General features: G+C 44.1%; 1 protein-coding gene across 1 annotated transcript in view; it reads right to left on the reverse strand.

The window, feature by feature from the left end:
- The window catches only part of MAPK13 (mitogen-activated protein kinase 13), a 46,814-nt gene extending 21,442 nt beyond the window's left edge, over window positions 1-25,372 (reverse strand). Inside the window, exons 1-4 of the mRNA XM_089518612.1 lie at window positions 25,139-25,372; window positions 5,663-5,792; window positions 2,761-2,819; window positions 443-551 (exon numbers count right to left, since the gene is read on the reverse strand). Of these exons, the coding sequence (XP_089374738.1) occupies window positions 443-551; window positions 2,761-2,819; window positions 5,663-5,792; window positions 25,139-25,257 (417 nt within the window). The 5' untranslated portion in view covers window positions 25,258-25,372. The remainder of the gene's footprint in view (window positions 1-442; window positions 552-2,760; window positions 2,820-5,662; window positions 5,793-25,138) is intronic.
- Between the last annotated feature and the right edge of the window lie 2,241 nt (window positions 25,373-27,613).

The following is a 27,613-nucleotide window of genomic DNA, read 5'->3' on the forward strand; positions in this document are numbered from 1 at the left end:
GGAAGCTGTAACTGGAGAACATATGGAGATCATCTAAAAAGGTTAGTGATTTATGAGCACATATTAATGGGCAAACATACATACATAAGTTTGATAAAGGCTGCATCTACACTGCAAAATTAATGCAGTTTGATACCAGTTTAACTGGCATGGTTCAGTGCTATGGCATTTGAGATATTTAGCCTTCTCTGTTGGAGAGCTCTGGAACCCCACTAAACCACAAATCCCAGGATTCCATATCACTGAGCCATGGCAGTTAAAATGGTGTCAAACTGCATTAATTCTGCAGTGTAGCAGCAGCATTGATGGAAACTTGCAAGCCGTTCTTTCAGAATCTGCTAAAATATTCTACCTTCATAGAAAAACTAAAAAGAATCTTAGCAGTTAATTCAGCATATCTGGCAGAATCAAATTCCTGTCAAGTATCCCCAGGGTCACTTACCTTCAGCCCTTTCAACACCTGATAGATTAGATACTGGATCTTTTCTTCACTGAACTGATGTCCCATTATCTTTTGTAAATCTGTTCGCATGTAAGGCATTACCAGGTAGCTAAAAGGCAGTAAGACAATTCCTTAAGTCTTGGACAAAGATGTAGGGTTCTATATTGTCTTATTCTTGGTGGCTTACAAACAGAAGATTACGTGGATTGTCACTGAGATAATTAGGCCCTATTGTATGAGGAAACTAATGTATGTTTCTTTTAGGATCAGAAATACATCCTACAACACTGTTACAAAGATTAAGCTTTAAAATGCTTTTGTGTCCTTCTGGTTATATTCCTGGTGTTCCTTTGCAAGTGAGCAAGGCAAAAATACACTTTCTGGTCCTTCAGTCATTATGTTGTTAATTATGAATACAGAAGTGATTCTATTCAAGTCATGAGAACATGAATAATAATAATAAAAATCTGTGCCAGGAAAGCTGAAGTTTACAACTTGTGTAAATTCTGCAAATTAATTACCGGTATATCCTACTTGTTTACAAGGTGTATTTCAAGCACAAGGTGAGGACCTTTATTTAACACTTTTTTTTCTCACCCAGTTTTAGGATTAGTTTTCACTTCTAACACTTTGGATTCTGATTTATGCCAAGTATGTTTGCTGGTGGTCTGCTTACAATATTTTTTATTTTTTTGTTGCAACCAAAGTGAGCAACTTGGACAGTCTATGTCTGTGCAATAAATTAATACTGTTCCTTGCTCCAGAGGACAAGAATGGAACCAGCAACTGGAAATTCCAGGGGCCCAGATTTTGGCTAAACATTATGAGAAGTTTCCTAATGCCAAGAGCAGTTTGACAGTGCACATTTGGGAAGCAGTGGGTTCGGTTGTCCTTTACAAGAGGTATTCAGTGAAAGTCCAGACAACCATCTGTTGAGGATGCATCCTGCATTATAGAGCTGGTGCTGGGCTGTGCGGGGACTAGGTTAAGTAATTTTTCAACTATAAAAAATTTGATATAGCTGATTATGCTGCATTATCAACATGACTATAGATATGATTAATGCTATGTGATTTTATGATAAATTATAGCTGAGAGGCACTGCCTGCCAACCAGTTATCATGCTGTAGATCTCCCTTCCCCACCACCATCTCTGGCCAGGCTTTCGAGATTTTGTCAGGTATTGCACACCATCTCTGAGCATTGTATTTCTAGATATAAAGTTAAGGCCAGAATATGTTAGATGCCCCATCCCTTGAAAAGCTGCTATAGGAGTAGTAGAGAAAAGTTAGGTTGGCTTGGATTCACAGTGTGAATCATGGATTTACTTCCACATACACTGTATCACTTTCTAGATGTCATTTCCCTTCCTCAAAACTCTTAGGAAATTAATTTACATGAAGAAAACTAGATGGCATGAAGAGTAGATATAGCCCAAGAGGAGGATCCAGTGCTGGATGTCTGCTGGCAAAACAGCAGAATTCAGGGGAAGTGGAAAGGGGTGATATTTCCTTCCAATTGCAGCCCCTTGCTCTCCAAAAAACTGATCAAGAGGGTTGTAGAATTCTCCAGAACCAGTTTTCATGTAGCTTTGAGGACTGAAGAGGAAGGGAATAAGTTCAGCCATGCTGGCATGAGAGTATCACTACCAAACTGGATTTAAGCCTGCAATCCCAGTTGAAAATTCATGGCTACTTTTTATTTATTTTTTTAATCATGGATACTTTTTTTTTTAATCATGGTTGCTTTTTCCTTAAGAAAGATGATCTGATCAGCAGTGATGGTGAACCTTTTACAGACCGAGTGCCCAAACTGCAACCCAGACCCCATTTATTGCAAAGTGCCACGTCCCTCTGGCTTTCTAGTAAGAAATGCTGGCAAACTCTGTGCTAGGGCAACAGCATGTGTGCCCACAGAGAGGGTTCTGAGTGCCAGCTCTGGTACGCATGCCATAGGTTCGCCATCACTGGCTCTAGTATCTCATCTAGTTCGACCCCTCAACCTAGTTTTTTAAAAATAAAGACTAAAGCTAAAATTTCCACTATGTTGAATTCTGCACATAAGACCAAATTCAATTTGTCACTGAAAATTTAATGAAAGATCTCTGGGTACTTGCTAGGATAACTCAGTCGTTTTAGATATTGCTGCTACAAAAGAGAACATCTGTTTGGCATTCAGGTTTTGACATTATGTAATTGTGATTGATACATACTACCTTCTTTCAAAATGAGGTCTGGCATTATGTAATTGTGATTGACATATACTTCTTTCTTTTGAAATGAACTTCGACTATTTTAAGGGACAAAATGCAAACTTACAAGTCCTGGAATCCGTCAAACGAAGTAGCTGATGTGAAAACATCAAGTAACCCAATGACCTGTAGAAGAGGTAGATTTATATTTCTAAGATTATGAAGAAAACTATAGGACAGTAGTGCTTCCCCCCACTATAAAAATACCCTCTCATAAGCCCCAAAAGCTGAGCCATATTTCAATACAGCTTGAAAACTTTCCAAACAATATGGTGGGGTACCTATATTTTATATTTTGGGTTGTACCCAAGCAAGCTCCAAGTCCAAGGACTAATTGGAATATTAGGACATGTGTTTTCATCTTAATACTGCAAAATTTGCAAACATTGTAAGAATAGAAACAGATGATGATTTGGCTATTTTAATAACTGTGCATGTATTTTTGTGTGCTTTTATTGACATTTTGTAATTGTATTGTTTGATTTTATTTGTTGTAATCCCACCTCGATCCGCAGGGAGAGGCAAGAAATAATAATAATAATAATAATAATAATAATAATAATAATTATATTATTAATATGCCCAATTAAAACAGTAGAATTTTTTCTACAGCTGAAAAAAAGCAGGCATTATTTACAGAATTAGAATACTACCAGCATAGCTGGTAACAGATGTTTATCATTTGACAGAAAAGACCATGGAGTCCCATCCCCACAGAATATTCAATATAAGAAGAAAATAACTCCCTTCCTCTGCACGTGCACAGTCTAGGACTAGAATGTAGAAGTCTTTCAGTCCTATTTTGTGGTGTACATGAAACCTCAGCACATCAGAAAGATGTTATTAATACAGTATATTACACACACTCCCCCTTTTTAGTTCACATTTCATGCAAGGGAACTGAGTGCATGAAGTGTGTAGTTCAGAAGCAGCAGAAGAGGTTTTAGGTACAGAAATTTCTTAGCTATCATCCACTATCAACACTTGCTACCATGGATAGTTGTGTCATGCTACCACCAGAAGAGTCCAGATGAAGACCCAGAGCCTTCAGCAAGCAAGACTCCCATAGGAACTGTCCGATCTTGAAACTCAGGAGTCTGGGACCACAAGAATGGATGAGGATAGGTCTACCCCCTACACACTCAGGAGCTTATTGCACAGCTTAAAAAGTGACTTACTAATGCTGAATTGAATTCTAATTCTGGCTGCATCCAGATACTATCTCACACATTAGGCATGTATTTCTAATTTCTTGATCCCCTGTCTATTTTAAGAATGTTCCACCTTCTTCCCTATTTCCTTTCTCTCTTCTTCTCCATACTCCATAATTTTTTTAAGAACACTAGAACTTTAGCAATATAGCAACAGACTCCTATAATTGAAAATATCAGTGCCCCCACTCCTATGCTAGTTTCAAGGGGAGAGTGTCCATAGATGCTTTGATCAGGTTGATTAATGGTATACAGGGGCTGATGTTTCCAAGCATAGGAAAAGCATTTTCTTTTGAGTCAGCAGAACATTTGGATGGAGAAGCAACAAGATACATCAAATAGTAATATTATGTGGTGCAATATGAATCTATAGTTTCTAACAGTCCCATTTTAAATGTAAAGCCCCATTTTGCATTGGAAGGTCATAAAAGTCCAGGTTTTTCTCACTCCCAGAAAACTATAGATTACACAGGCAAAGCGCTGCAATGCTTGTTTTTGTATTTTTAAATATCTTTTTGTGTGTGCAGTGTGAGGCCTGTAGGAGACTGAGAGTGAGCCAGCAGTTGTTTGTTTTGGGTCTTTAGTGGTCAGTAAGTGCTGGCTGACTTCAATACATTACGAACATGCATGCTGGGTCTCTAGCTTACTCCAGGAGCCATGAGAGGCCAGAGAGAAACTAACATGAGATATCATGTGTTTTTGTGTACTCTGTGTATACCTGCATGTATGCATGAGGAAGGAGGGGTATATCTCTATGCATGAGAGAAAAAGGGGTAGAGTGAGTAAGACAGCAATCAGGAGAGTGTTTGTAGGTGTATCAGTATGTGTGTAAAAGAGAGGGGAGAGGGATGGTGCTTGCATATCTGTGAGAGGGAAGATTAGAGTCTGCATTTACAAGATCAGTTTTTCACTTAAATTAACAGTGTAAGATAACAGTAATTTCAGCAGGACATACTCCCAGATAAATCTGTTTGTATTTTGACTACTTTCTCAGGCTGCTCAGCCAGTGTCCTGGTTTTCATCTATTACATTTTGGAGAATCAGCAGAAATCACCAATCTTGATGAGCTCTTACTTACTGGCAGTAGGAGCTGTAAGAAAAAATATACTGGTGTTGCTGGTTCAGCCCTTTTGCCTTTGGCCTCACCCACCAGGGGAATGTGGCCTCTAAGAAGTTCTGTGAAATTGAATTTGGTGTTCAGACTGAGTTAGATTTCCCCATCTATGTACTTGTGTGCAATGAGATTTACCCCAGACTGAACTCAGCATAGTAGCTCTCTAGAACATCCAGGTTAAGCCAGAAATCAATTACTGAGGATTACTGAGATTTACTGAATACCGATTGTGATAATTCAATCATTAATGCTGCAAAAGAGAACCATCAGTTGGCTATTCAAATTCTGACATTAGGCATTTCATCTGATTTTCCTTTGACTACCAAACATTGGGAGATGATGCAAATTTGGACACTTAATGGCATTGCCAACTCTGTGGGGAAAAAAACACGACCATTTATATGCAAGTAAATCTACAGGGCCAGCATGGTGTTGTGGTTTGAGTGTTGTCCTAGGACTCTGAGCGATCAGGATTGACATCCCTTCTCAGCCATGGAAGCCCACAGATTTCCACTATCTATTTGTTTGTCCTCTCAATAAATCTTGCCAAGAAAACCCTATGATAAGGTCACCATAAACTGGAGTTGATGTGAAGGCACATAACAGCAACAACAACAAACTGCAAGGAAAAAGTCATTACTCACATTCTCATGCTGCATGTGCTTTAGCAGTGTGAGTTCTCGATAGGCTCGCTTGGCAAAGATCTCAGATTGAAATGGGCGGCAGAGCTTCTTGATAGCCACTTTCTCTCCTGTTTTCTTATCTATTGCTGAACTGTGACAAACAGGAGGGGAACATTCAGAAGCAAATTAAGCTGTACTATGTTAATGTGCAGGTAAATCTCAGGTATGCTTACTAGGAACTAAATCCACTGTTAGTCCAAATATGTGGACGCTCAGGTTAAGAAGGTGTATCTGGGAACCATGGCATTGAATTGGCCACCACTTCTGTAACAGGCATTAAAAAGTTTGATAGCTACAGTTTGATCAGCAATTCCTATGTTCCTCTAAGGTTGCTCCAGTGAACCGTGATGTCACTTGTATTCTTTAATCCCCCACACACACATACACACACACAATTTAATAACCAATATATGTTTCCTCCATTAAGGAGGAACCCTCCATAAACCTCAGTCTTCACCTTTCAAATTTGGGTGGAGGGAGTTTTGTCTGTTCCACCTGGTGGCTGAATGATTTCTGAAAGATCTGACCAACATATTGTACACTGCATGTTATGGACTGTGGTTTCATCCCCATTTCTGCAGTTCCTCAACTGGATGACAGTCCACTGAATTTCTGCATAGAACAGTCTCTCACTGTATGCATAAGCAAATATCTATATCTACATAAAGCCTAAAGCCGTCACACATAAAATGGTGACAAATGGATTTCTCACACAGATACATATTATAGTAAGCTGTGCTTACTGCTGCTGCTGCTGCAGTTGTTATGACATGCCTTTAAGTTATTTCTGATTTATAGCAGCCCTAGAGCAACCCTATCACACAGTTTTCTTGACAAGATTTGCTCAGAGGTGGTTTGCCTTTGCCTTCCTGTGAGGCTGAGAGATTGTGACTTGTCCAAGGTCACCAAGCCATGGAAACCCACTAAATGGCCTTGGGAAGTCACACTTTCTTAGTCTCAGAGGAAAGGCAAAGACATAAACCCCTCTGAACAAATCTTGCTAAGGAAACCCCATGAAACATGCCATAATGTTGCTATAAGTTGGAAACATGTTGAACACATACAAAAACAACATCAAACATAGCTTCCTACAATATGTAGCTATGGCCACTAGGCAATCCTGACTTCATGCATGGTGCATGTCTGTACATAAATTCATGTATTTTGCATATACCACAGAGAGTCTGCTTGGTGTAGTAGTTTGAGTGTTCAACTAGAATTCTGAGAGATGAGGGTTCAAATCTTTGCAAAGACATGGAACAGGGACGTAGCCAAGGGGAGGGGTTCTTGGGGTCCGGACCCCCCCCTTCCATTAGAATGGTGCGTGCTGCTGCGCCACCGTGCCCAAGCCCCATTATAATGGTGGCACTTAGTCTGGACCCCCCCTTCCTAAAATCCTGGCTACGTCCCTGCAAGGAAGCCCAGTGGGTAACCTTGAGCAAGTCACGTTCTCTCAGCCTCAGAAGACAATGGCAAGCCCCCCTATCTGTGATAGGATTGCCATGAATTGGAGCCAAAGGCATTTTACAACAAACATAAATCTACATAAGACAAACAGGGCAGAATTTACATCAGAGTGAAAAACTAGTGAGGACACATTTGCCCCTATAATTAATTAATTAATGACATTTATTTATTGTTTCTTGACCTACTAGGCTGTCTGAGGTGATGAATAAGAACTACAAGACCTTGAAGAGCTACATGCACATTTGCTGTACTCTTACCTCAAAATTACTTTTCTTCCATTTAACAAAAAAGGGGGCAAGTTGCAGTGTTTTCACCTCTCCTCCCTTTAGGTTCAGAATATAGGCTAGGGAGCATATTTAGTTTTTTTATGTTGTTTCCATTGCTATTCTTCATTTTTCACTAGGCTTTGGTAGTAGTAGGAATACTCTTGCTTAAAACTCACCCTCTAGGTTATGGAGATATATATTGGTCATAACAGGCTACAGAATAAAGGAAATAAAAAACCAAGGTATTGTTGGTTATCAGTTCCATCTACATTGAAAATGCCATTACGGGACCTAATAATGTGCCCACAACATCAGAGATTCATTTACCTGCTCATCCTACAATCTGATGTATACTAACTTCTATCATTAGTGTTCTTTTGCAGTCTATATAGGGCAAACACACCATTCTCTGCACAAAAAATGGACATAGATTTGATATTAGACTGATATTTCGATATCAGTGGAGAGACACCTCAACCTCTTAGGACACTCTGACTAAGATCATACCCAGGTGCCATGCTGTGTAAATAACCACTAGTGGAGTTATGTTCTGCTCCCATTACACAATTCCTATACTGGATAGCAACATAGCTCAACAAATGCACTTAGGAAGTCAATGTGCATGGCTGCCATCATATAGTGCTATGCACAATACTGATTTGCACACTGCTCTCTGAATGTCAGTGTGCAACTACAACTGCATGTGCAATGGTACTGCTGGCAAAACACCACTTTTGCTATCATGCGGTGGATACAACAGTTGTGCACTGTCCACAGAAAACATCCTGCATATACCATTAACAAGATGTCAGCCTCTGTCACTTTCCTTAAGGAGGCCTTTGTGGCTTTGGGGAAAACAAACATCAAAAAAATATTAGAGTAAGATAGTGCTGAAATTCATCAGTAAGTCCTATTACAGTGGGCTCTTGGCATCCCCTGGAGTTTAATTCCAGGACTCCGCATGGCTACAAAATCTGTGGATGCTCAAGTCCCCTTAAATACAGTGGCATAGTAAAATGATGTCCTTTATATAAAATGGCAAAATCAAGGCTTACTTTTTGAAATTTATATATTTTAAAAATATTTTCAAGCTGTGGATGCTTGAATCCATAGATAAAGAATCCATGAATACGAGGGGCGACTGTATAAATGTTAAAGACTTTATACAATGCTCAGTTAATGCACCAATGCTTTCTTGTTTTTCTTCTTATTGCCCATTTTAACTTATTGTGAACTCTCTAAATTATTCAGGACTGAAAGCCCATCGAAGGCAGTGTACAAATACTAACAATAATAACAATGTAACTGTATAATACAAAAATAAGAATGCAAAAAGAACATCACATTCTTAAGATATCTATACAGACAATTCTAAAATTAACAGTGCTAAAAACCCACAGCTCAGCAATCAGTGATATGCAGACTGAAATTTTAAAAGGCTTCAAAGATTTCTTTAAAACTTATCATGATGGAGCTGCATGCAGCTGTGGGATGTGTGGGGAGGGTAAATTTTACAAATGCAGGAACATTACTGAGATGAACTTCAGCATTAAGGAATGCCTGGTAAGCCAGTTGTAACCATGCATTAAATGTTTTCATGTGTATGCAGCCCTAGGAATCTTCCTATGATCATCCTGCTGCTGCAAAATATTACACTACACATTGCTCAGAGCAAGTCAATGCATGATTAACACTTCAAATAATTAGGACGTCATGTGGCAGTTGCTCTCAGCATACAAAAATCATGAAGGTATGAATCAACCCTTAGTTATATACCACTTCAAACCTAACAGAACACAAAGTAAACCATATTTGTTTAATCTAATACTTATGTCCCATGTGTTAAAAGCAATGCCTGATTTGCTTTTGCTGTCACAAGTTTTTTTGCATGCTAGGAGTTTCAGCAGCACGTGAGCAACAAGAATTTGGGGAGGAACCATCTTGTTCTCATTTAGTGCAGCTGGCCCTCAACTGGAATAGTACTTCAGATTGTCATGGTGCTACACCTCCACAGATTCACTCTTCTACACAGCAACTGAAGATACAAGAGTTGCATCCTTTTCTGTATTTGGCTACCATGGCAACTCCCGCTACTCATACGTATGGATTCTGTATCTGTAAAAAGCTTAGTCTGTAACAGTCTAGAGCTAAGCAACTTTCAGCAACAACAGCTCCACTATGGACACTCAAAGAGTATGTTTCCCAGTTTAGATCCAATTCTTTTACAGTGGTTGAATGTACAGAATGGTGGGATGCTCAGCATGGTGCAGAAGGTGAGATGTGAGTGCTCTGATGATCTCTGAAAGCAGTGGTGTCTCTATGATTGGTGTCACCCAGTATAGTAACTCATAGTGACACACACACACACCCATTAACTTCTTCCTATACCACACCATACAGACTCCTTAGTCATTTTTTTGTACTAATGTTACTCATAAATCATAATTTTTTATATTTCACTGAATGTAATGGAGATAGTTGTGGCAAACAACTAGCAAAATTAAAACTATACTTTTAAATTACAATATCATACACACAGCTTACATGTATCTACATTTACATAATTTCATGTGGTTAAAGTGAAAATTGGTAAGATGTGATATTTTTGCAGGGAAAGGTGGATGCAGAATCCATGGATACAGGGGGCTGACTGTATATTGCAAACAGGCAAAACAAAAACAGTAAAACTAACTCACTCACCCTATACATATGACTGCATAAGCAAAATGTTCAGGCTAGAGAAACCAGAGCATACCAAGTGCAATTTCTCTAATTCCTACTGTATTTTTAAAATTCTTAAAATTTAACCAGAGTATATTAAAATTTCATGGTTGGAATCCTTTTTTTTAATTATTAAAATAATCTTTAAATACTATATATACATAAATGTTACCCATGCTGCTCCATATATATATATTGGTATAAATGATAACCCTTAATGACCCCTAGATGAACTCTAATAGCCTGTCCACCATTGCCAGCAAGACATGAGGACATGTACATACACCCCTGAGGGGCACCCACATCATCATATCTAGAGAGTCGCGTAAGAGGATTATCATATGACCAGGAAGAGCAAATGTTTGCCTTGCCTGAGGCTCTTACCCCCTCCCCAGGGTCTGTTGTCTGAGCAGCTTAAGACCACTAAGACAATCAGACAGGGACATCCAGGTGAAAAGCAAGTAATTCAACACCTTTGTTCTCACCATCAAGCACCTTTGCCAGAAGCAAGATTTTGCCTATAAATACTCCCAGATTTGCTTGTTCACTGGGCCAGTCTGGATTTCAGGGGGAAGCTCTGTCCCCTTGAACCCTGACCTGGCTCCTGGCTAGTCATTCCATGGCTGAGCCTCATGCCATCCTCATCATATTCCATCTGGATTCCTGGAGGGAGTCTACATTCTGGTACGTATCACCCCAGTGATGCCTAAAATCCTATTCCATGCTCACCTATGCTTTTCCTGAGCCTTATATGTGTGTGTGTATGCTAGTGAATCGTATGTGTTATTTCCCCTTATAAATAAATTGGTTATTAATTCTAGAAGTCTGTCTCAGCTCCATTTAGTGGGATCCCCTGGTCTACTCCGTATACATATCGGGAGACGATCTCGGTGGGCTCTTGTAGCCAGCCCCCCTCTTGCAATATTTGAGCTAATAATAATAATAATAAAATTCCCCTAAACAGACCCTTGGCTACATAAACACTAATTGTAGATCATCCATAGTCTTAATTAATCTTATACCCACCCCCAGACAAACAAACAAAAAAAAAGACAAAACATCCGGTACAAAAACCCTCATTCCTTACATTCAGTGGATGAATGGCTGATTAAGGCAGTGGAAGTGATAGAGATGGATATGATTACTATGCGGTTAAGAGATGTAGATAAGTACGAAAAGAATATTGAGAGTGTATGGAAACTACTGATACAATTTTGTGAAAAAAGATGGGCACTTACATAGATAAATAAGAATGGTTATGGGAAATAGAACTTATAGCTGATGCAGAATGAAACAAAGAAAATAGAGGTAATTAAAGAAAATGTTTCTAATACTCTTGTATTTCCTATGTTCCTCTCTTCTTCCTTTTTGGTCTGTAAATAGTAAAATAGAGATGGAGAGGTTCCCCATTTTTCGTGAGAAGCATAAGGGAGGATATGATAGTAAGATAATTTCCTAGAAATGGAGATATAAAGGACAGTAAGATTTATTATGAAGAAATAAGTCATAGTCTTGTATAACAAAACCTTAACAGATATCAAAAATTGTAGAGAGATGAAGGACAGGTTGCTTACCTGTAACGGTATTTCTTCGAGTGGTCATCTGCGAATACATACAAATGAGTTTCACTGCGCCTGCGCAGTGCTATTCGGAACCTTCTGGAATCACTGGGCAAAGTTTACTTTGCAACATATAGAAACTTTTTGGCGGTAACTCCGCCCACCCGTTATAAGGCCCCTGCCTTCCCGCTCTTTTCCCCAGTTCCGCAATTTTTTCCGCCAAGCAGGCGATGGAAGAGCCAAGTAGAGCAGGACACTGAGGGGACAGACGGGTGGGATTTGTATGTATTTGCAGATGACCACTCGAAGAAATACCGTTACAGGTAAGCAACCTGTCCTTCTTCTTCGTGGTCTCTGCGAATCATACAAATGGGTTTAGACTGACAAGCTTAGGTAGGCGGCGGAGGGAGTGTCCTGAAACCAAAGCTATGGTAAACCAAGGGTATATTTATTGTAACAATAAAAACCTTGAACCATAAAAAGGGTCAGTCTTTTTGTTCATGCACAAACTCAACATAGCAATAACATTGCAAACCCTGAGAAGGGAATAAAAGGTCATGCAAGACCAATCCCATTGAAATTGTGCAAATCAACATTCAACAGAATGTAAAACAGTGGCATTATGCACATAAATGCTAAAAACACAAACCATCAGTAGTGCAATCAATGCAACCCTGAAACCAACACAGCCCTCCCGAAAGCTGCGTCTCGAATGGCTCTGGTGTCCAACCTATAATGTTTGATAAAAGTCAAAGGTTGGGACCAGACAGCAGCCTTACAGACATCCTCCAAAGGGATCCCTGAGAGGAATGCGGAAGACGCTGACATTGCCCTTGTAGAATGGGACCGAACCCTGCCAGGGAGAGGTTTGCCCAAGAGTTCATAGCAGAGGTGGATGGTACCGGCCACCCATTTGGAGAACCTCTGCGCAGACACGGGCAACCCCTTCTTCGGTTCCGAGTAGCATTGGAAAAGTCTCTCGGACCGACTGGAGGCAGCAGTTTTGTCCAGGTAAAACGCCAGCGCTCTCCTGACATCCAGAGAGTGCAGGCTCCGCTCCGCATCTGAAGTCGGATTGGAAGCGAGGGTCGGCAACACAATGTCCTGGCACATGTGGAACGTGGAGACAACCTTAGGCAGGAAGGTAATGTCTGTCCGGAGGACCACCTTGTCCTTGTGGAACCTCAGGAAGGGCTGGTCCCTCCGCAAGGCACGGAGTTCGCCTGCACGGCGGGCAGAGGTGATGGCCACAAGAAAGGCGGTTTTCCAAGTCAAAAGTCTCAAGTCCGCTGTGGCCATCGGTTCAAAGGGCTTGGATTGGAGTGCAGACAACACTGCCTCCAGGCTCCAAGCCGGTGCTGGTACCGACACCGGAGGGTATAGGTTGGCACATCCCTTAAGGAACCCCTTCACCAAAGGATCCTTGAAAAAAGAATCCCTCCCCCCGAACTGGTACTTAGCACAAATGGCAGACAAATAGCACTTAATGGATGCGAGGCACAGCCCCTCATCCAAAAGCGCCATCAAAAACTCCAGCACCACTGGAGTAGACACCTGAGCTGGAGACAAGCCCTTTCGATCAAGGAAGAGGCCAAACTTCTTCCATTTCAGGGCGTAAGACCGCTGGGTGGAAGGTTTCCTTGCAGCCAGGATCACTGTCCTCACCGCCTCCGGCAAGACAGTTAGGGCCGTATCCTCCAGGCCACCAGCGGTTGGCTCTCGATGTCCGGGTGGAGAATCCGTCCGTCCTGGATCGACAGCAGGTCCGGGCGAGGATCGAGACGGAGGAAGCATCTCTTGGAGAGGTGAAGAAGGGATGCGAACCACGGTTGTCTCGGCCACCACGGCGTGATCAGGATCGCATGCAACCGGTCCGTTGTCATCTTGGACACCACCCTGATGATGAGAGGGAACGGAGGGAAGGCATAGAGGAGCTCCCCCGTCCAGAGGAAAGCGAACGCGTCTCCGAGGGATCCGTCCATTCGCTTCCTGGAGCAGAACTGGGGACAGTGGCTGTTCCGATCGGTTGCGAAGAGGTCGATCCGGGGATTTCCCCACCGGTCGAAGAGGTCGCTGACCGTCTCGGGATGGAGCCTCCACTCGTGGCACACCGAAGGGGATCTGCTTAGGCGATCCGCCAGCTCGTTGTCCTCTCCGGGAAGATGAATCGCCTGGAGGAGGACGCGCCTCTGGATGCACCAGTCCCAGATGCGGAGAGTGAGGTCGAGCAGGGTCCTTGACTTGGTGCCTCCTTGTTTGTTGATGTAGTACATCACGGTGGTGTTGTCCGTTCTCAGGAGGACCACCTTGTCTGTGACCGCGGATTCGAATGCCCTCAGTGCTTTCTCCACCGCCAACATTTCCAGAGCGTTGATGTGGAGGAGTTTGTCCTGGACAGACCACCTGTCTTTGACGACCAGGTCGAGCAGGTGAGCGCCCCATCCCTCCAGGGATGCATCTGTTGTCAGAGTCAGTTGGGGCTGAGGCTGATGAAAGGGCATTCCGATGCACACGTTGCGGCAGTCCAACCACCATCTGAGGGAGGCGGCTACAGGTCTCGGTACCGTGAGCCATTTGGACAGAGGGTCTGTCATCGGAGAGAAGGCCGAGAGGAACCAGGACTGAAGAGGTCGAAGGCAGAGTCTTGACCATGGTGTGACGAACGTCGTCGATGCCATGTGGCCCAGGGCGACCTGGACGTCCCTGGCCCTCACCCTTCTGTGAGAGATGCAAGGCCTGATCGAAGTCATCAGCGCCTGGAAACGGTCTGGAGGGAGAAAGGCGGAGCATGTTTCGGAGTCGAGGATGGCCCCGATGAACTTGACCTGTCTGGAAGGTGTGAAATGGGACTTTTCTCGGTTGATCACCAGACCGAGGGAGTCCAAAAGGTGTAAGGCGAATGAGAGAGCCTCCTGCAGTTCTCTCTGGGATTCGGCAGCGAACAGCCAGTCGTCCAGGTATGGAAAGACCATGAACCCCTTCTGATGCAGGTAGGCCACCACCGGTGCCATGCACTTCGTGAAGACTCTTGGTGCCATGGCAAGGCCGAAGGGGAGGACGTTGTAGTGGTACGCGGCGGAGCCCACAGCGAAGGTGAGGAATCTTCGGTGAGACTCCCGGATCCCGATGTGGAAGTAGGCATCCTTCAGGTCGACGGTCGCGAACCACAGACCCTGATGGAGTAAAGGCAGAATGGAGGCCAAGGTTACCATTCGAAAGCGACGGTATTCAAGGAACAGATTCAATTGTCTCAAGTCCAGGATGGGCCTGATTCCCCCATCCGCCTTCGGTACCGTGAAGTACCTGGAGAAAAAAGCCCTAGAGCATTGTTCGGGCGGTAAAGGGGAGATTGCCCCTTTTTCCAGCAAAGTGCGCACTTCGTCAAGAAGGGTGTCCGAGGGGAGAGTGGACATAAAGGCCCCGGTTGGAGGGAGCTCTTGGAACTCGAGGGCATATCCCCTGCGGACGATGTTAAGAACCCACGAGTCCGATGTAATCGAGGCCCAGATGTTAATAAAAGGCCTCAGGATGTCCAAAAAGAATAAGGGCGAAGGGGAAACGAAGTGCGCTGCGTCCCTTCAGGCTCTCTTCTTCCCCTGGTCGGTGTCCTGCCGGCGGGACTTGCGGTACCGAGGCGGGAAATTACGACGGCCAGAGGAGGAGGAAGACTGCGAGGGGTAATGGCGCCTCTGCGAGCCCTGCTGCTGAGGCTGTCGGTCTTGAGAAAAGGAGCCCTGGGACTGACCTTGCGGTGGCCAAGGACGGTGCCTCCTTCTGAAGGGAGAGACGGGGGTGGACGACATCCCGTGCTTCTTAGCTGCCACCTTCATTCTGAACTTGCGGTTCAGACGCTCATCCGTGTTGGCGTGGAAAAGGCCGGTACCGTCCAGGGGCATGTCCTCAATGGCCGATTTAACGTTCGCGTTGAGGTCCGACCCCCTCAGCCAAGCATGCCGGCGCAAAGCCGGCGATGCTGCCATGCCTCGTCCCGCGCAGTCGGCGACGTTCCTGGAGGCGGTGATGATCCAACTCCCTATGGAGTGGGCCTCATCGCGGATCTCCACCAAGCGACGTTGGACCTCATCCGGGACGTCAGGGATGATGGGCGAAATCCCCTCCATCAAGGCCTGGATGTATGCCCCCATACAGGCGTTGTAATTTATAGCCTTCATGGTGAGGGCGGCCAAAGAATAGGCCTTTTTGGCTAGGCCATCGATCTTTTTGGCCTCTCGATCTGCCGGGGACGTCGCCTGCTTCGGCACGAAGGTCTGCTGTGCCCCCTTCACAATGGCCGAGTTAGGCTTGGGATGGTCGGTCAACCACGGACAGCCCGGCGGGGAGATCCGGTACAGCGTCTCGACCTTCCTGGAGGACGCGGCGAGCGAAGTCGGGGCATCCCATGACCTCTGCACAATGGACTGCAACGAGGGCAACATCGGGATGCAGGGTGGAGTGGGGACACGACCGAGGACCCGGCGTTCTACCGGATCGCGAGCCTCCTCCTCAGGTGGGGAAAGCTCGATATCAAGAGTCCGGCACATCTTAATGATGTGCTCGCTGAAGGAGCAAACATCATCAGTGGGTGATGAGGAGCCCGGGTGGTGCAACTCTTGCGGTGAGGGCGGGTCGGATGGGTCCTCTTCTCCATCTGAAGGTTCCCGTGATGGAGGCAAGGGATCCTGGTCTGAATCGGAGTCAGACGTCAGAGGAATGTCAGTCACCTTGGCTCGGGATGGAGTGCGAGCCGGGATTTGCGGGGCCGGTGGCTCGGAAGGCGGGCGGCGAGGTACCGAGGACGAGGCCACAGCATGGGAGGATGATGGCTTGTCTCCCTGGGGAACCGCCGGGCGCAAATTAAGCCTGGTAAATTCCCTGAAAGCCTTCTCCTTCGGGACCGACATGTAGTATCTCTGAGTCTCAGAGTCAAAGAACATGTCAGTGTCCAGCTCCCGCGGCTCGTCGATGTCAGAAACAGGGACATCCTCCTCGTCATCTGAGTGGACGGAGAGCAGAGATGGCTCCCTCTGGGGAGAGGTTGGTTCGCTGACGGCGGCAAGATCTTGGGCCGGCGGGAGTGGTGTGGTCAGCACCGTGGTTACATGCGCTGAGACAGTCGTCTTCGGGCGCGAGGGGGTCCTCCCCAAGGTCTCCTTGGAGGGGGTCCTCTCCGAGGTCTCCTTGGAGGGGGAGCGTTGCTTGTGTGGAGCACGCTCCTTTGACTTGGCCGGACGCTCCGACCCGGAGTGGTCCTTGGTCTTAGACTTTTTGGGTGGAGCTGCCTCGGTCACCTCCGCGTGACGCCTCTTCTTGGAAGACGTCAGAGTCACCGCCAAGTCTTCAGGCGGAAAGAAGGGATTGTCCGGCAAGTCATGCAGGACAGTGGCTCCCTTGGAGTGGGGCTTGGCTGGCTTAGCCCTCTCCGATGGTACCGCCTTTCCAGAGGAAGATGCCCCCATCTCGGGCAACTTGGAGGCGTGCCGAGATGCCTTCGACGACGCCTTGGAGGACGGTAGCGAGACGGTCCGGACTTCCGACTCCTGACGCTCTCTCGAGTGCGAGCCCTCCGGGGATGGCTTCCTCCCGGATCTCTCCCTGGGCTCGAAACCCTCAGTCCCCGAGGTTTTCTGGGGGCGCTTGGAGGGTTCGTCGGTGACACTGGGTCTCGGGGGACCACGGGTCACATCGGAGGTGGTCGGAGATCGTGTCCCGGCCGGGACAGAGACCACACTAGAAGCGCTGGCCCGTGAAGAAGACGCAGGCGGAGCAGCCGGGGCAGCCGGAGGAAGCGAAGATGAGCGGGGACGTCCCTCCCGGACCTTTCCCAGGGCAATAGCCGAAGTCAGCCGGGACTCCCGGTTCTTCCTGGCTTGGGAGGACAGAGACTTACAGAGGTGACAGGCTCTGGCATCATGGTCCTTTCCCAGGCAAAACAGGCAGGAGGAGTGAGGGTCCTGGAAGGGCACCTTGCCCCCGCAGGCATCACATTTCTTGAAGGGTGCAGGCATCCTTCCGAGTCGTCAAATCCAAGGGAGAGTCAAAAGCGAAGTCAAAAAACAAGCCGAAGAAGTCCGAAGTTACCGGGGCGGGAGAAAGAGAATGGTCAAAAACAGTCCGAGGTCTAGTGAAAGTGATTCCGTACAAGCAAGAGCGAGCGAAAGTTCCTAGAAGCAGCTAGCGCGGTGGAAAAAAGGAACTGGGGAAAAGAGCGGGAAGGCAGGGGCCTTATAACGGGTGGGCGGAGTTACCGCCAAAAAGTTTCTATATGTTGCAAAGTAAACTTTGCCCAGTGATTCCAGAAGGTTCCGAACAGCACTGCGCAGGCGCAGTGAAACCCATTTGTATGATTCGCAGAGACCACGAAGAAGAAGTAGAAAATATCAAACACGAATTGAGGAACAGAATTTATAAATGCTGGAAAACAGAAATCTTAGAATCAACAATGTAAGGTTGGAATCCTTTTAGTGTCTTACACATGCATACATTTCTTACATAAGATTATGTCTTACATATGGGTAAGGTGCACATGCAGGTATACTTTTTGTCAGATACTGACCATCCCATTCATTTTAAGATCTCAGCAGTGGAACTGCACACATGGTGCCATTGCCCATTGAGTTTGTGCAGTGGATTGTATGATGTTGCTGTACAACACCAGAGTTGCTTAGCACAATCAATGATTAATTCCACATATGATGAATTATGGTACACAACTTGTAAGTAGGAAGTGTTGGTTCATGTCTCTAGTACTAAAAGAAAAACATTCTAAAAATATTCAGAACCATGCTGATGCAGATATTTTAGATGTCTTCTTCACTAATTTCCCAAGACTATTCAGGAGGATTTCTGTTCACATAAAGAGGGGTAACAGCATTCTGCTGGATGTCAGACCAAGGTCTCTTTCACACTACTGTTATAACACTGTGATTTCATTTTAAGTGCCTATAGAATCCTGGAATTTGCAGTCTAGAGAAGGATATGTAGAATTCTCTCTTTGTTAAATATTTCTTGATTACTAAAATTTCTAGCGGTGCAGAATGAGACACTGTAAATTGTTATAACCTACAGTGCTTATATTTTGCTGCATTTGCATTCCCTTGATCAGTCTTCCTGCGCATGTTCTTTGTGTGCCTTAACTGTACCTCTAAATGCTCAATCCATCACTGGCACTACCTTTCCACGGTGCTGGGATTCATGCTAGGCAAGAGTGACAGCAGCAGTGCTGGGGTAGGATCTCCCTTAACAGACAGGCTTTTGCTGAAGAGCCAGACTAAACATGCCAAACAGCTACCAGGCAGCAGCAGCAGTTGTGTGTGTGTGGAGGGACAACGCTGGCAGAATCTCTCACAAAGAAAATGGCAGTGGCACCATAGCTAACACTTGTTAACAGTGCACAGAAGACAGCATGGTAAACCCCTCTGGAATGTCTTTTACCATGAAAACCCTATGCTAAGTCAATCCAAAATGGAAAAAGATAGTACCAGAAGATGAAACTCCCAAGTGAGATGGCATGCAACAAGCTACTGGAGTAGAGCAGAGGACAATTATGAGAGGCACTGTGGCTAATGATGCAACTGGACTCAAGCCAAAAGGGTGTTCAGCTGTTGATGTGCTCAGAGGTGAAAAGGAAAGTCAGAAACTGTGCAACACATATTATAGGAATATGGAATGTGAGAAGCATGAATCAGGGCAAGCTAGACACAGTAAAACAAGAAATGGAACATATAAACATTGCAAATTCTTGGGATGAATGAGCTAAAGCGGACAGGAATACAGGCATTTTGAGTCTGATAATTAGTTTTTCACTCAGAAAATGAAAATCTAAGGAGTTTATCTCATTACCCCTTTTCTCGAGCCAGGCGCAGACTAAAACCTTTTAAAAACGGATTTTATCACACGCCTCCATGACCAGGCAGGAGGCATCCCGTATCCGATCCAGACTTTGGAGGCGTGCAATAAAATCTATTTTTAAAAGGTTCCAGCACACATCTGGACTTGGAAAAAGGGCAATGCAATAAACTCCCAAGAAGAAATGGGGTGGCATTTATAGTGAGGAGAGAAGTAGCAAAAACCATAAAAAGATATAATGCAAAATCTAACCAAATAATATGACCGACTTCTGGGAAAATCCATCCATATAACCATAATACAAATTATTTCAGTTGGGAGTAGGCAGCACAAAAACTGTGTACCATGTGCACACCTTTCCCACCTGTTTTTGCAGCCCTTGCAGCCCCTTCCACACCATCACTGATAAAATTGTCAATCTGAAATTTGAGGCTGCTGGGAGTCCTTTATCTTCCTTTTTGAGAAAGATGGGGAAAAACCCTCTGCCTTACTACTCTTGAAAAGCTGCTCTGTTGTGTGAGGGGGCACCCTTGCATTCCCTTTAACCACCGAAACCTAATAAAGTTGCTACCCAGTTTGGGCAACAACTGCAGCAGCAGTGCTAACTGTTGAATTTCAACAGTGGCAATGTAATCTAGTGTGTTGCAAGATCCAATCCTGCCTGCAGATACACAAACAACACTGCTAAATTGCCCAGCTCTGTGCTGTAGGGATCTTAAAGTATTCTGATTATGAGATACCATTAGATCCAACTAGAATAAAGTCAGCCCTTCGTATCCGCAGGGGTTCCGTTCTGGAGCTCACCTCTCTGCAGATGCCAACAAACATGGGACCTCAAGTCCCATTGGTTTTAATGGTGATGCGCCATGTATGTGGCCCCAACAGCACAACCACGTGCATGTGCTTCCATTGAGGTGAATAGGACAGGGCCATACATGGTTGTTCAAATCCACAGATGGCACGCTTGCAGTTGGGGCAGGGCGACTGTACTTATAATAATATTTGAAAAGGAGAATGTAAAGCAAATATCAGGAGTTAACCTTGGAATGGATATATGGCAGCCAGAAGTGGAGAAATAATGAAGTACCCCGAATTAAAAGCCAGTGATAGATAGAACATGACATAGCAAAAATGCTGAGACTAACAAAATAGGCACATATGAGGGATGTGAAAAATTACCGTATATAATTGACTATAAATCAAGTTCATGTATAAGTCAAGGTCAACTTTTAGGGCCAAAATTATGGGTATTGGTATGACCCATGGATAAGTCAAGGGTCAGACTTCAGGAGGCAGCCCGGCTGGGGAGAGGTTGCAGAATGATCGGTCACTCTTCTCAGTCTCTCCCCAGTTGGGCTCTCTCTTGTGGAGGCGGCCTGGCTGGGGAGAGGCTGGGTCAAGTACAGTATTGACCCATGTATAAGTTGCCCCAGGTTTTTTGGGGTCAATTTTTTAATCTAAATTTCTTGACTTATACACAAGCATAGATGGTATATCATCTTCCAAGTTCTTGACACAGAAATTAATTTTTATTATTGGTAAATACAAGCTTAAAAACTGTGAGATTTCAAGATTAAGCATATTGGAAAAAAATAGGTCTAAATTTAAGTATCAATAGTTAAATAGCTAGTGTGGCATAGTGGTTTGAGTGTCAGGCTATGACTCTGAAGACCAGGGTTCAAATTCCCATGGAGCCATGAAACCCATTGGATGACCTTGGGAAAATCACACTCTCTCAGCTTCAGAGAATGGCAATGGCAAACCTGCTTTGAAGAAACTTGCCAAGAAAACCCCATGATAGGTTCACCTTAGGGTTATCATTAGTTGGAAGTGACTTGAAGTCACACAAGAAAAAATTATTTATAGTATTTAAAGCATTAGTACATTGATATGCAGAAGCTCTAGTCACTAGGGTTGTTACATATCAAGCCCTGAGGTTCCATGCCAAAACCTGAGACCTAGGGACCTTTCCTGCTGATGTCATTAAGTATTATGCATTAAGTAGCAAGCTCAGTTGCTCACAGCTTGTCATTCAAACACACACACATACTTAAATACACAGAGAGAAAGAAAGGTGAAATGGATTATTCTTTTTCAGTTATATAGGAGAGATGGGATAAGGAATATTTAATCTACTACAGCACACCCGCACCATACACGAGCTCTCAATCCATGGACTTGACGTCACGTGAATGGCGAGCCCCCATTAAATGAATGGGGCACACACCAGCAGCGAGCACCCAGCATGGCATGCAGGAGCACACTGCCACAGAAACAACAGAACTTGAAGTCCCACAGGGTTGCTTTTATGCATAAATCAAAGGTCCACTGCATTTGCTTCTAGCCAGAAAATAGATTCAGAGCAGAGGGGAAGGTGAGCCCTTGTGCCACCGTGTCTGAGAGGGAAGAAGTAAGATAACTAAAGGGTCATTCACACGTCATTTTTTTTAAGCACAACTATGCAAATAATCTCACTAACACATTATGGATTTGTTGTTCACACTACGGAGCCTCATCTATACGCATCTCTGCAAGTTCAGTTGCTCACACATGTCAGCACTTGAATAAAGATAGGATTGATAATGCAAATGTATTCAAAGCACATTCAAAGCATGCAGAGTTTTATCCTGGTTTATCCTGGGTCTATTCGCATCAATTATTCACACAGCCGAGAACACAAATCTTTTAGAAAAACTTGGGGAAAGAATTTGACATCGATTATCCCAGGTTAAGTGGGTTTTTGGCAGTTCCTCCCCCAAACGTAATCAGATGCATACGAAACACATGTGAACAATCCAGATTCTATCTAGATTATTTTCACCGTCTGAATAACCCCTAAGTAAATCCATGGACAGCCATGTAAACCGACTGGATGACCTCAGGCAAGTCACACTCTCTTAGCCTCACGGGAAGGCAATGGCAAATATCCTCTGAACAAATCTTGCCAAGAAACCCCCATGTTAGGTTTGCCTTAGGGTCACCATAAATCGGAAATGGTTTGAAGGCACACAACAAACAAAAATCCATAGACCCCACCATCATCACCCACACACACAGAGTCTTTGCAAGTTGTAGCAACAAATCAATTAAGCCTTGCAAGTTATAGCAAGCTACTACTTTAATAGCTGAACTGGAGATTAGCACACAGTCCTTTTTTCTTGCCTGGAGCTGTGCCCACAAAAACGGAAGAATTTGCACCCTTTTCCCTCGCATGCAGTTAATGCAAGAAAACTGAAGACTCACGGTTGGGCCCTGAAAACTGGCAACCCCACTTTACCATTTGTATATACTGAATACTGTGCAATTGTTAAAAACATGTCAGTATGTATTTGTATTTTAAGACTTTGTGTGTATAAAGTCGAGTATGTGTGTGTAGTCAGTACTTGGAAAGGTTACTTTTTGGACTGTTGCTCCTATAATACTCCAGTTTGAGACTTTATTCCAAAATGGAATATTTCCAAATCAAGTTCCAGTTCAACTTTTCAAGCTGAGAATAGAGACATGTATGTGCCTGTATGTTTTCTTTGTTTATTTGTTTGTTTGTTTGTTTGTTCAGGTTATTAGTTTCATCTTGTTTTAGCCTTGTTGTTGTAATCCACTGTGAGTTCCACGCAGAGAGTAATGTATTAAATACATAAATAATGGCTTCCTCCCATCTAATTTGACACCACTAAGACGCTGAACCTCTAAGACAAGAAGCGAATATTTTTCTGATTCTCTTCCAAGAACCTAGAGAAGCAACACACCAGTGCTCAGATACACAGTCCTGGCATACTTTAAATACAAGCAAGCACTTTTAAAGGTTGTGTTGCTAGGTTGGCTACATCTTATGGTGACTTTATGAATGAAACACCTCCCTACTTTTTTTAAGGCTGCTGTTGAGATTTCTGCAAAGGCTGGAAAGAAGGCCCACTTGAAAGGGTATTATGTACCTCTTCTCATTGCCCATGTGATCTCTTCCATAAGGACATAAGTCTGGAGCAAGTGAAATCCTTCAACATTATACAGTTCAAGGCAGGTCAGAGCATATTCTGTATGCTAATTAATGTCATATGTCTGTTTCATACATTAGTCAAATGTTTGCCATAGCAAAGCTATTGAAGTTTAGGAGTTTCGGCCCAATCTGCCTCTTAACATGTAAGTACCCTTTTTGGCAGGTGAGCAACATTTGTGATTTCAAGGCTCCCAAACATAGGTTTTGTCATATTAGTCTTGTATGTTTGTAGCCATGTACTTTAAACATCTGTTGTATCCATAAACACAAACAAATTATAATGGGGAAGGTGAGTCTACCTTTGTGTACAACTTTATTGATTCAAAGGTTGCATCCATACTGCAGAAATAATCTAGTTTGACACCACTTTAACTGTCCTTGCTCAAAGCTAAGGCATTTGGGGAATGGTAGCTCTGCTCTGGTACCACAACAAACTACAATCTCCTGAATCCCATAGCATTGAGTCAGGGCACTTAAAGTAGTGTCAAACCGGATTATTTCTGCAGTGTGGATGCAGCCAACAATTCTAAGTTTTGTCCTGCTGGAGTCTTTTGGGGATATGTGGATTCACCCTGAGATGCTAAGCATTCCAGTTTTGTGCAATCTTTCTTAAACTAGACCATTGGGAATGTTGCTTATCCCCACTGGAGAAGATATGTCTGTTTACATATCTATCATTAACAGAAAGTTAGCTCAAGTCATTTTATTTCTGAGACTGAGTAGCAAAATGGCACCCCCACAACTGCTCAAGGCAAAGGGTCCAATATACAAAAGCAAACAGATTTTTTTGGCACATGTGGCAGAAAATCTAGCAAGCACCTTTTCCCACCCACCCCTAGTAATAAAAACAGAGAGCAAGTGTGGGGCAGTGGTTTGAATGTTGGACTGCGACTCTGGAGGCCAGGGTTCAAATCCCAGCTCGGCCATGTAAATTTACTGGGTCACCATGGGCAAGTCACACTCTCTCGGCCTCAGAGGACGGCAATGGCAAATCCCTGCTGAAGAAAATTGCCAAGAAAACCACGCGATAGGTTTGCCTTAGGGTTGCTGTAAGTCAGAAATGACTTGAACGCACACAACAACAACAGCAGCAATAAAAATACAATATTAATGAAGTAAATAACTGACAATTTGCTTCTCTGTCAGAATGTAGAGTTGCTGCCTGAGGCTGCCACCTTAGTCTACCTTATGATAAGGCTGGCTCTTCATTCCCAACAATACCCAAAGGTTTTTCTTCTTATCTGTAAACAAACAACATAGGCTTACTCTCGACTGCTTATCCATCAAGGCACTGAACAGCTGAAATCTGTAGGGAATGGGCTGATAGAAAAGTATGTTGTTGTTGTTGTTGTTGTTGTTGTTGTCAACCCTGGAAAACTTAGTACAGCTGAATGACATTGCAGGTTAAAGCCAGGAGGAAATGAAACACCTTTTTCCAAAATGCCAACCTTTTTTTCCCTAATGGAGATGAGGGAAACTCCCAATGACTCTTCCCAAGACTTCAGGCTTGCAGTATCCTGTACCCCAGTCTCCATCACTCCCCATTTGGCCAACAACCCAAAGGTATATATAAAAAGACACTCACCAGACAGATCCATAAGCTCCAGAGCCCACTGAGACAATGGAAGTGTATCGCCTAGGAAGTTCCCAGACTGTCTTGTTGACCTCCTGCCTGTAGAAGCCCTTTCTGCTGGGGAAGCTCATCTCCTGTGTGTCTGGAACTGATCTCTCCACACCTAGGGCTCCAGAGAGAATCAGGGTGAAATCCAGACTTACCCCCCACTACTGTTTTTCCTTGGGAAAGTCAATGGTGGTTGGTTTCTTTCTCAGCTGCCTTGTGTTCAGTAAGACACAGCCCTCCTCCCTCTGACCACACCAGGAAGGAGGCATCAGGTTTCAGGTTAAGACACTCCTCTCTCCCAGGTACTTCCAAAGGACTCACCTTTCTTGGCTAAGAGGCAGACACCTGCAACAGTAGCAATCCCTGCTTGACAGACAGAGAATTGCTGCTCCATTTGAAGCAATCCCTTCTGAGTCCCACAGGTCCATATCTTAATAAACTAGCCTTTTAAAAAAGAGGGAAAGGAGAGTGTCGATTACACATTGGTTCAGGGTGATCAGATGTACATGTCCCAGATTTCAACCTGCTGTCCGGAAGGAATGTCACAATGTCTTCCATTTTGCACATGGCTAAGAAGCATGGATTTACATTTCAAGGGGCCTTTTTAGCTTTTCTTTTGTAAAGGCCTGCATTTTTCTTGAGCATCCTGCATTTGACGGTGCCTTAAATAATAAATTTAATAATAAATTTTATTTATATACTGCCCTGTGGTGAACCAATCCAGGCGGTTTACAACATTAAAATAACATACAGCATAAAAACAATATATTTCCCTCCCCCCTTAAAAAGTTATTAAACTGCATATCTAAATTAAAACCAAAATAACTAGTTAGAACAACAATAAATTAAACAAAATAATACCAACCAATAAACCACTGCAACTTCAGTTCTAAAGAAAAGAAAAGGGGGCTTTGGAGACATTACTGAGGAGGGGGGAGATCCTGAGATCCTGAAGCCGGGATATTTTAGTCTGGGAAGGCCTGCCTGAAGAGATCCGTCTTGACAGCCTTTTTGAAGCTGTCCAAAGATGTTAATTGACGGATCTCATCTGGCAGGATTCCAGAGCTTGGGGGCGACAGCAGAAAAAGCCCTCTGGGAGGTTGCCACAAGCCTCGATTTTTGAGACTGCAACAAGTTCCTCCCAGAGGACCGGAGGGCGCGGGGAGGATTGTATGGGAAGAGGTGGTCTCTGAGATAGCTTGGACCCAAGCCATTTAGGGCTTTAAAGGTAATAACCAACACCTTGTACTGGTCCCGGAAACCAATAGGCAGCCAGTGGAGGGACCTCAGAACCGGAGTGATGTGGTCCCTTCTAGATGTTCCTGACACAAGCCTGGCTGCCATGTTTTGAACCAGCTGTAGTTTCCGAACCAGGCACAAGGGTAGCCCCATGTAGAACGCATTACAGAAGTCAAGGCGTGAGGTTACCAGCGCGTGCACAACAGTCTCGAGATCCCTTACTTCTAGAAAAGGGCACAGCTGGCGTATCAGCCAAAGCTGATAAGAGGTGCTCCTGACCGTCGCATTCACCTGATTTGTCATTAGGACTGACGAGTCAAGGAGCACCCCCAGACTGCGAACACAGTCACTGGAGGAGAGTGTGATCCCATCCAGGACTGGTGGTTGCAACCCAATTCTTGGTTTCGGGGCTGCTACCGTGAGCACCTCCGTCTTGTTCGGATTCAGCTTCAATCTGTTTTTCCTCATCCAGCCCATTACCATTCTCCTCCTTTGTGATGAGGACATCGGGTCATCATGCTTCAGTTCCAGGATCCCCCATGGATAGCAACATCTACAGATGCTCAAGTCTCATTAAATACAATGGCATAGTAATATGGTGTCCCTTATCCCTTATATGGAGGTTTGCTTTTAGGAAATTAAATATTGTTTGAATATTTTCAAGCTGTGCATGCTTGACTCCATGGGTATGGAGGGCTGACTGCAGATTTCTTACTCGGAAAATTCTGAATGAAACCAATGATCTGGGTTTTAAAAGCTCAGAAATCATGTTTGTTAGTTCCACATACATATTCCTTTGGCAAGTAAGGGCATGGAAAGGAAGTTCAGATAATCTTTACTGTGCAGGATGATACTGATAACTTTGGACATCTTAGTGGAAAAATATTGGGAATGTTCAGGAAAAAAGTTTGTGAGGTTTTTTGTTTGTTTTTTGTTGTTTTACATTTTGTGGAACTGTTCAGAAATACAGCTACTTGTCTGAGATGATAAAACAAGTCTTAGATTTCAACTTAATAATATTACTCTCTCTTATACAAGTTTTCAGGAGCAGCATGTCATAGTGGTTTCAGTGTTGGACTGTGACTCTGGAGACAAGGGTTCAATTCCCAGTTTGGCCATGAAACCCACTGGGTGACCTTAGGCAAGTCACATTCTCTCAGCCTCAGGGGAGAGCAATGGCAAACCTCCTCTGAATAAACA

This window comes from Sceloporus occidentalis, unplaced genomic scaffold (assembly GCF_023333645.1).
Source record: "Sceloporus occidentalis isolate IW3139 unplaced genomic scaffold, rSceOcc1.0.p SCAF_3, whole genome shotgun sequence".
NCBI classification, from domain to species: domain Eukaryota; kingdom Metazoa; phylum Chordata; class Lepidosauria; order Squamata; family Phrynosomatidae; genus Sceloporus; species Sceloporus occidentalis.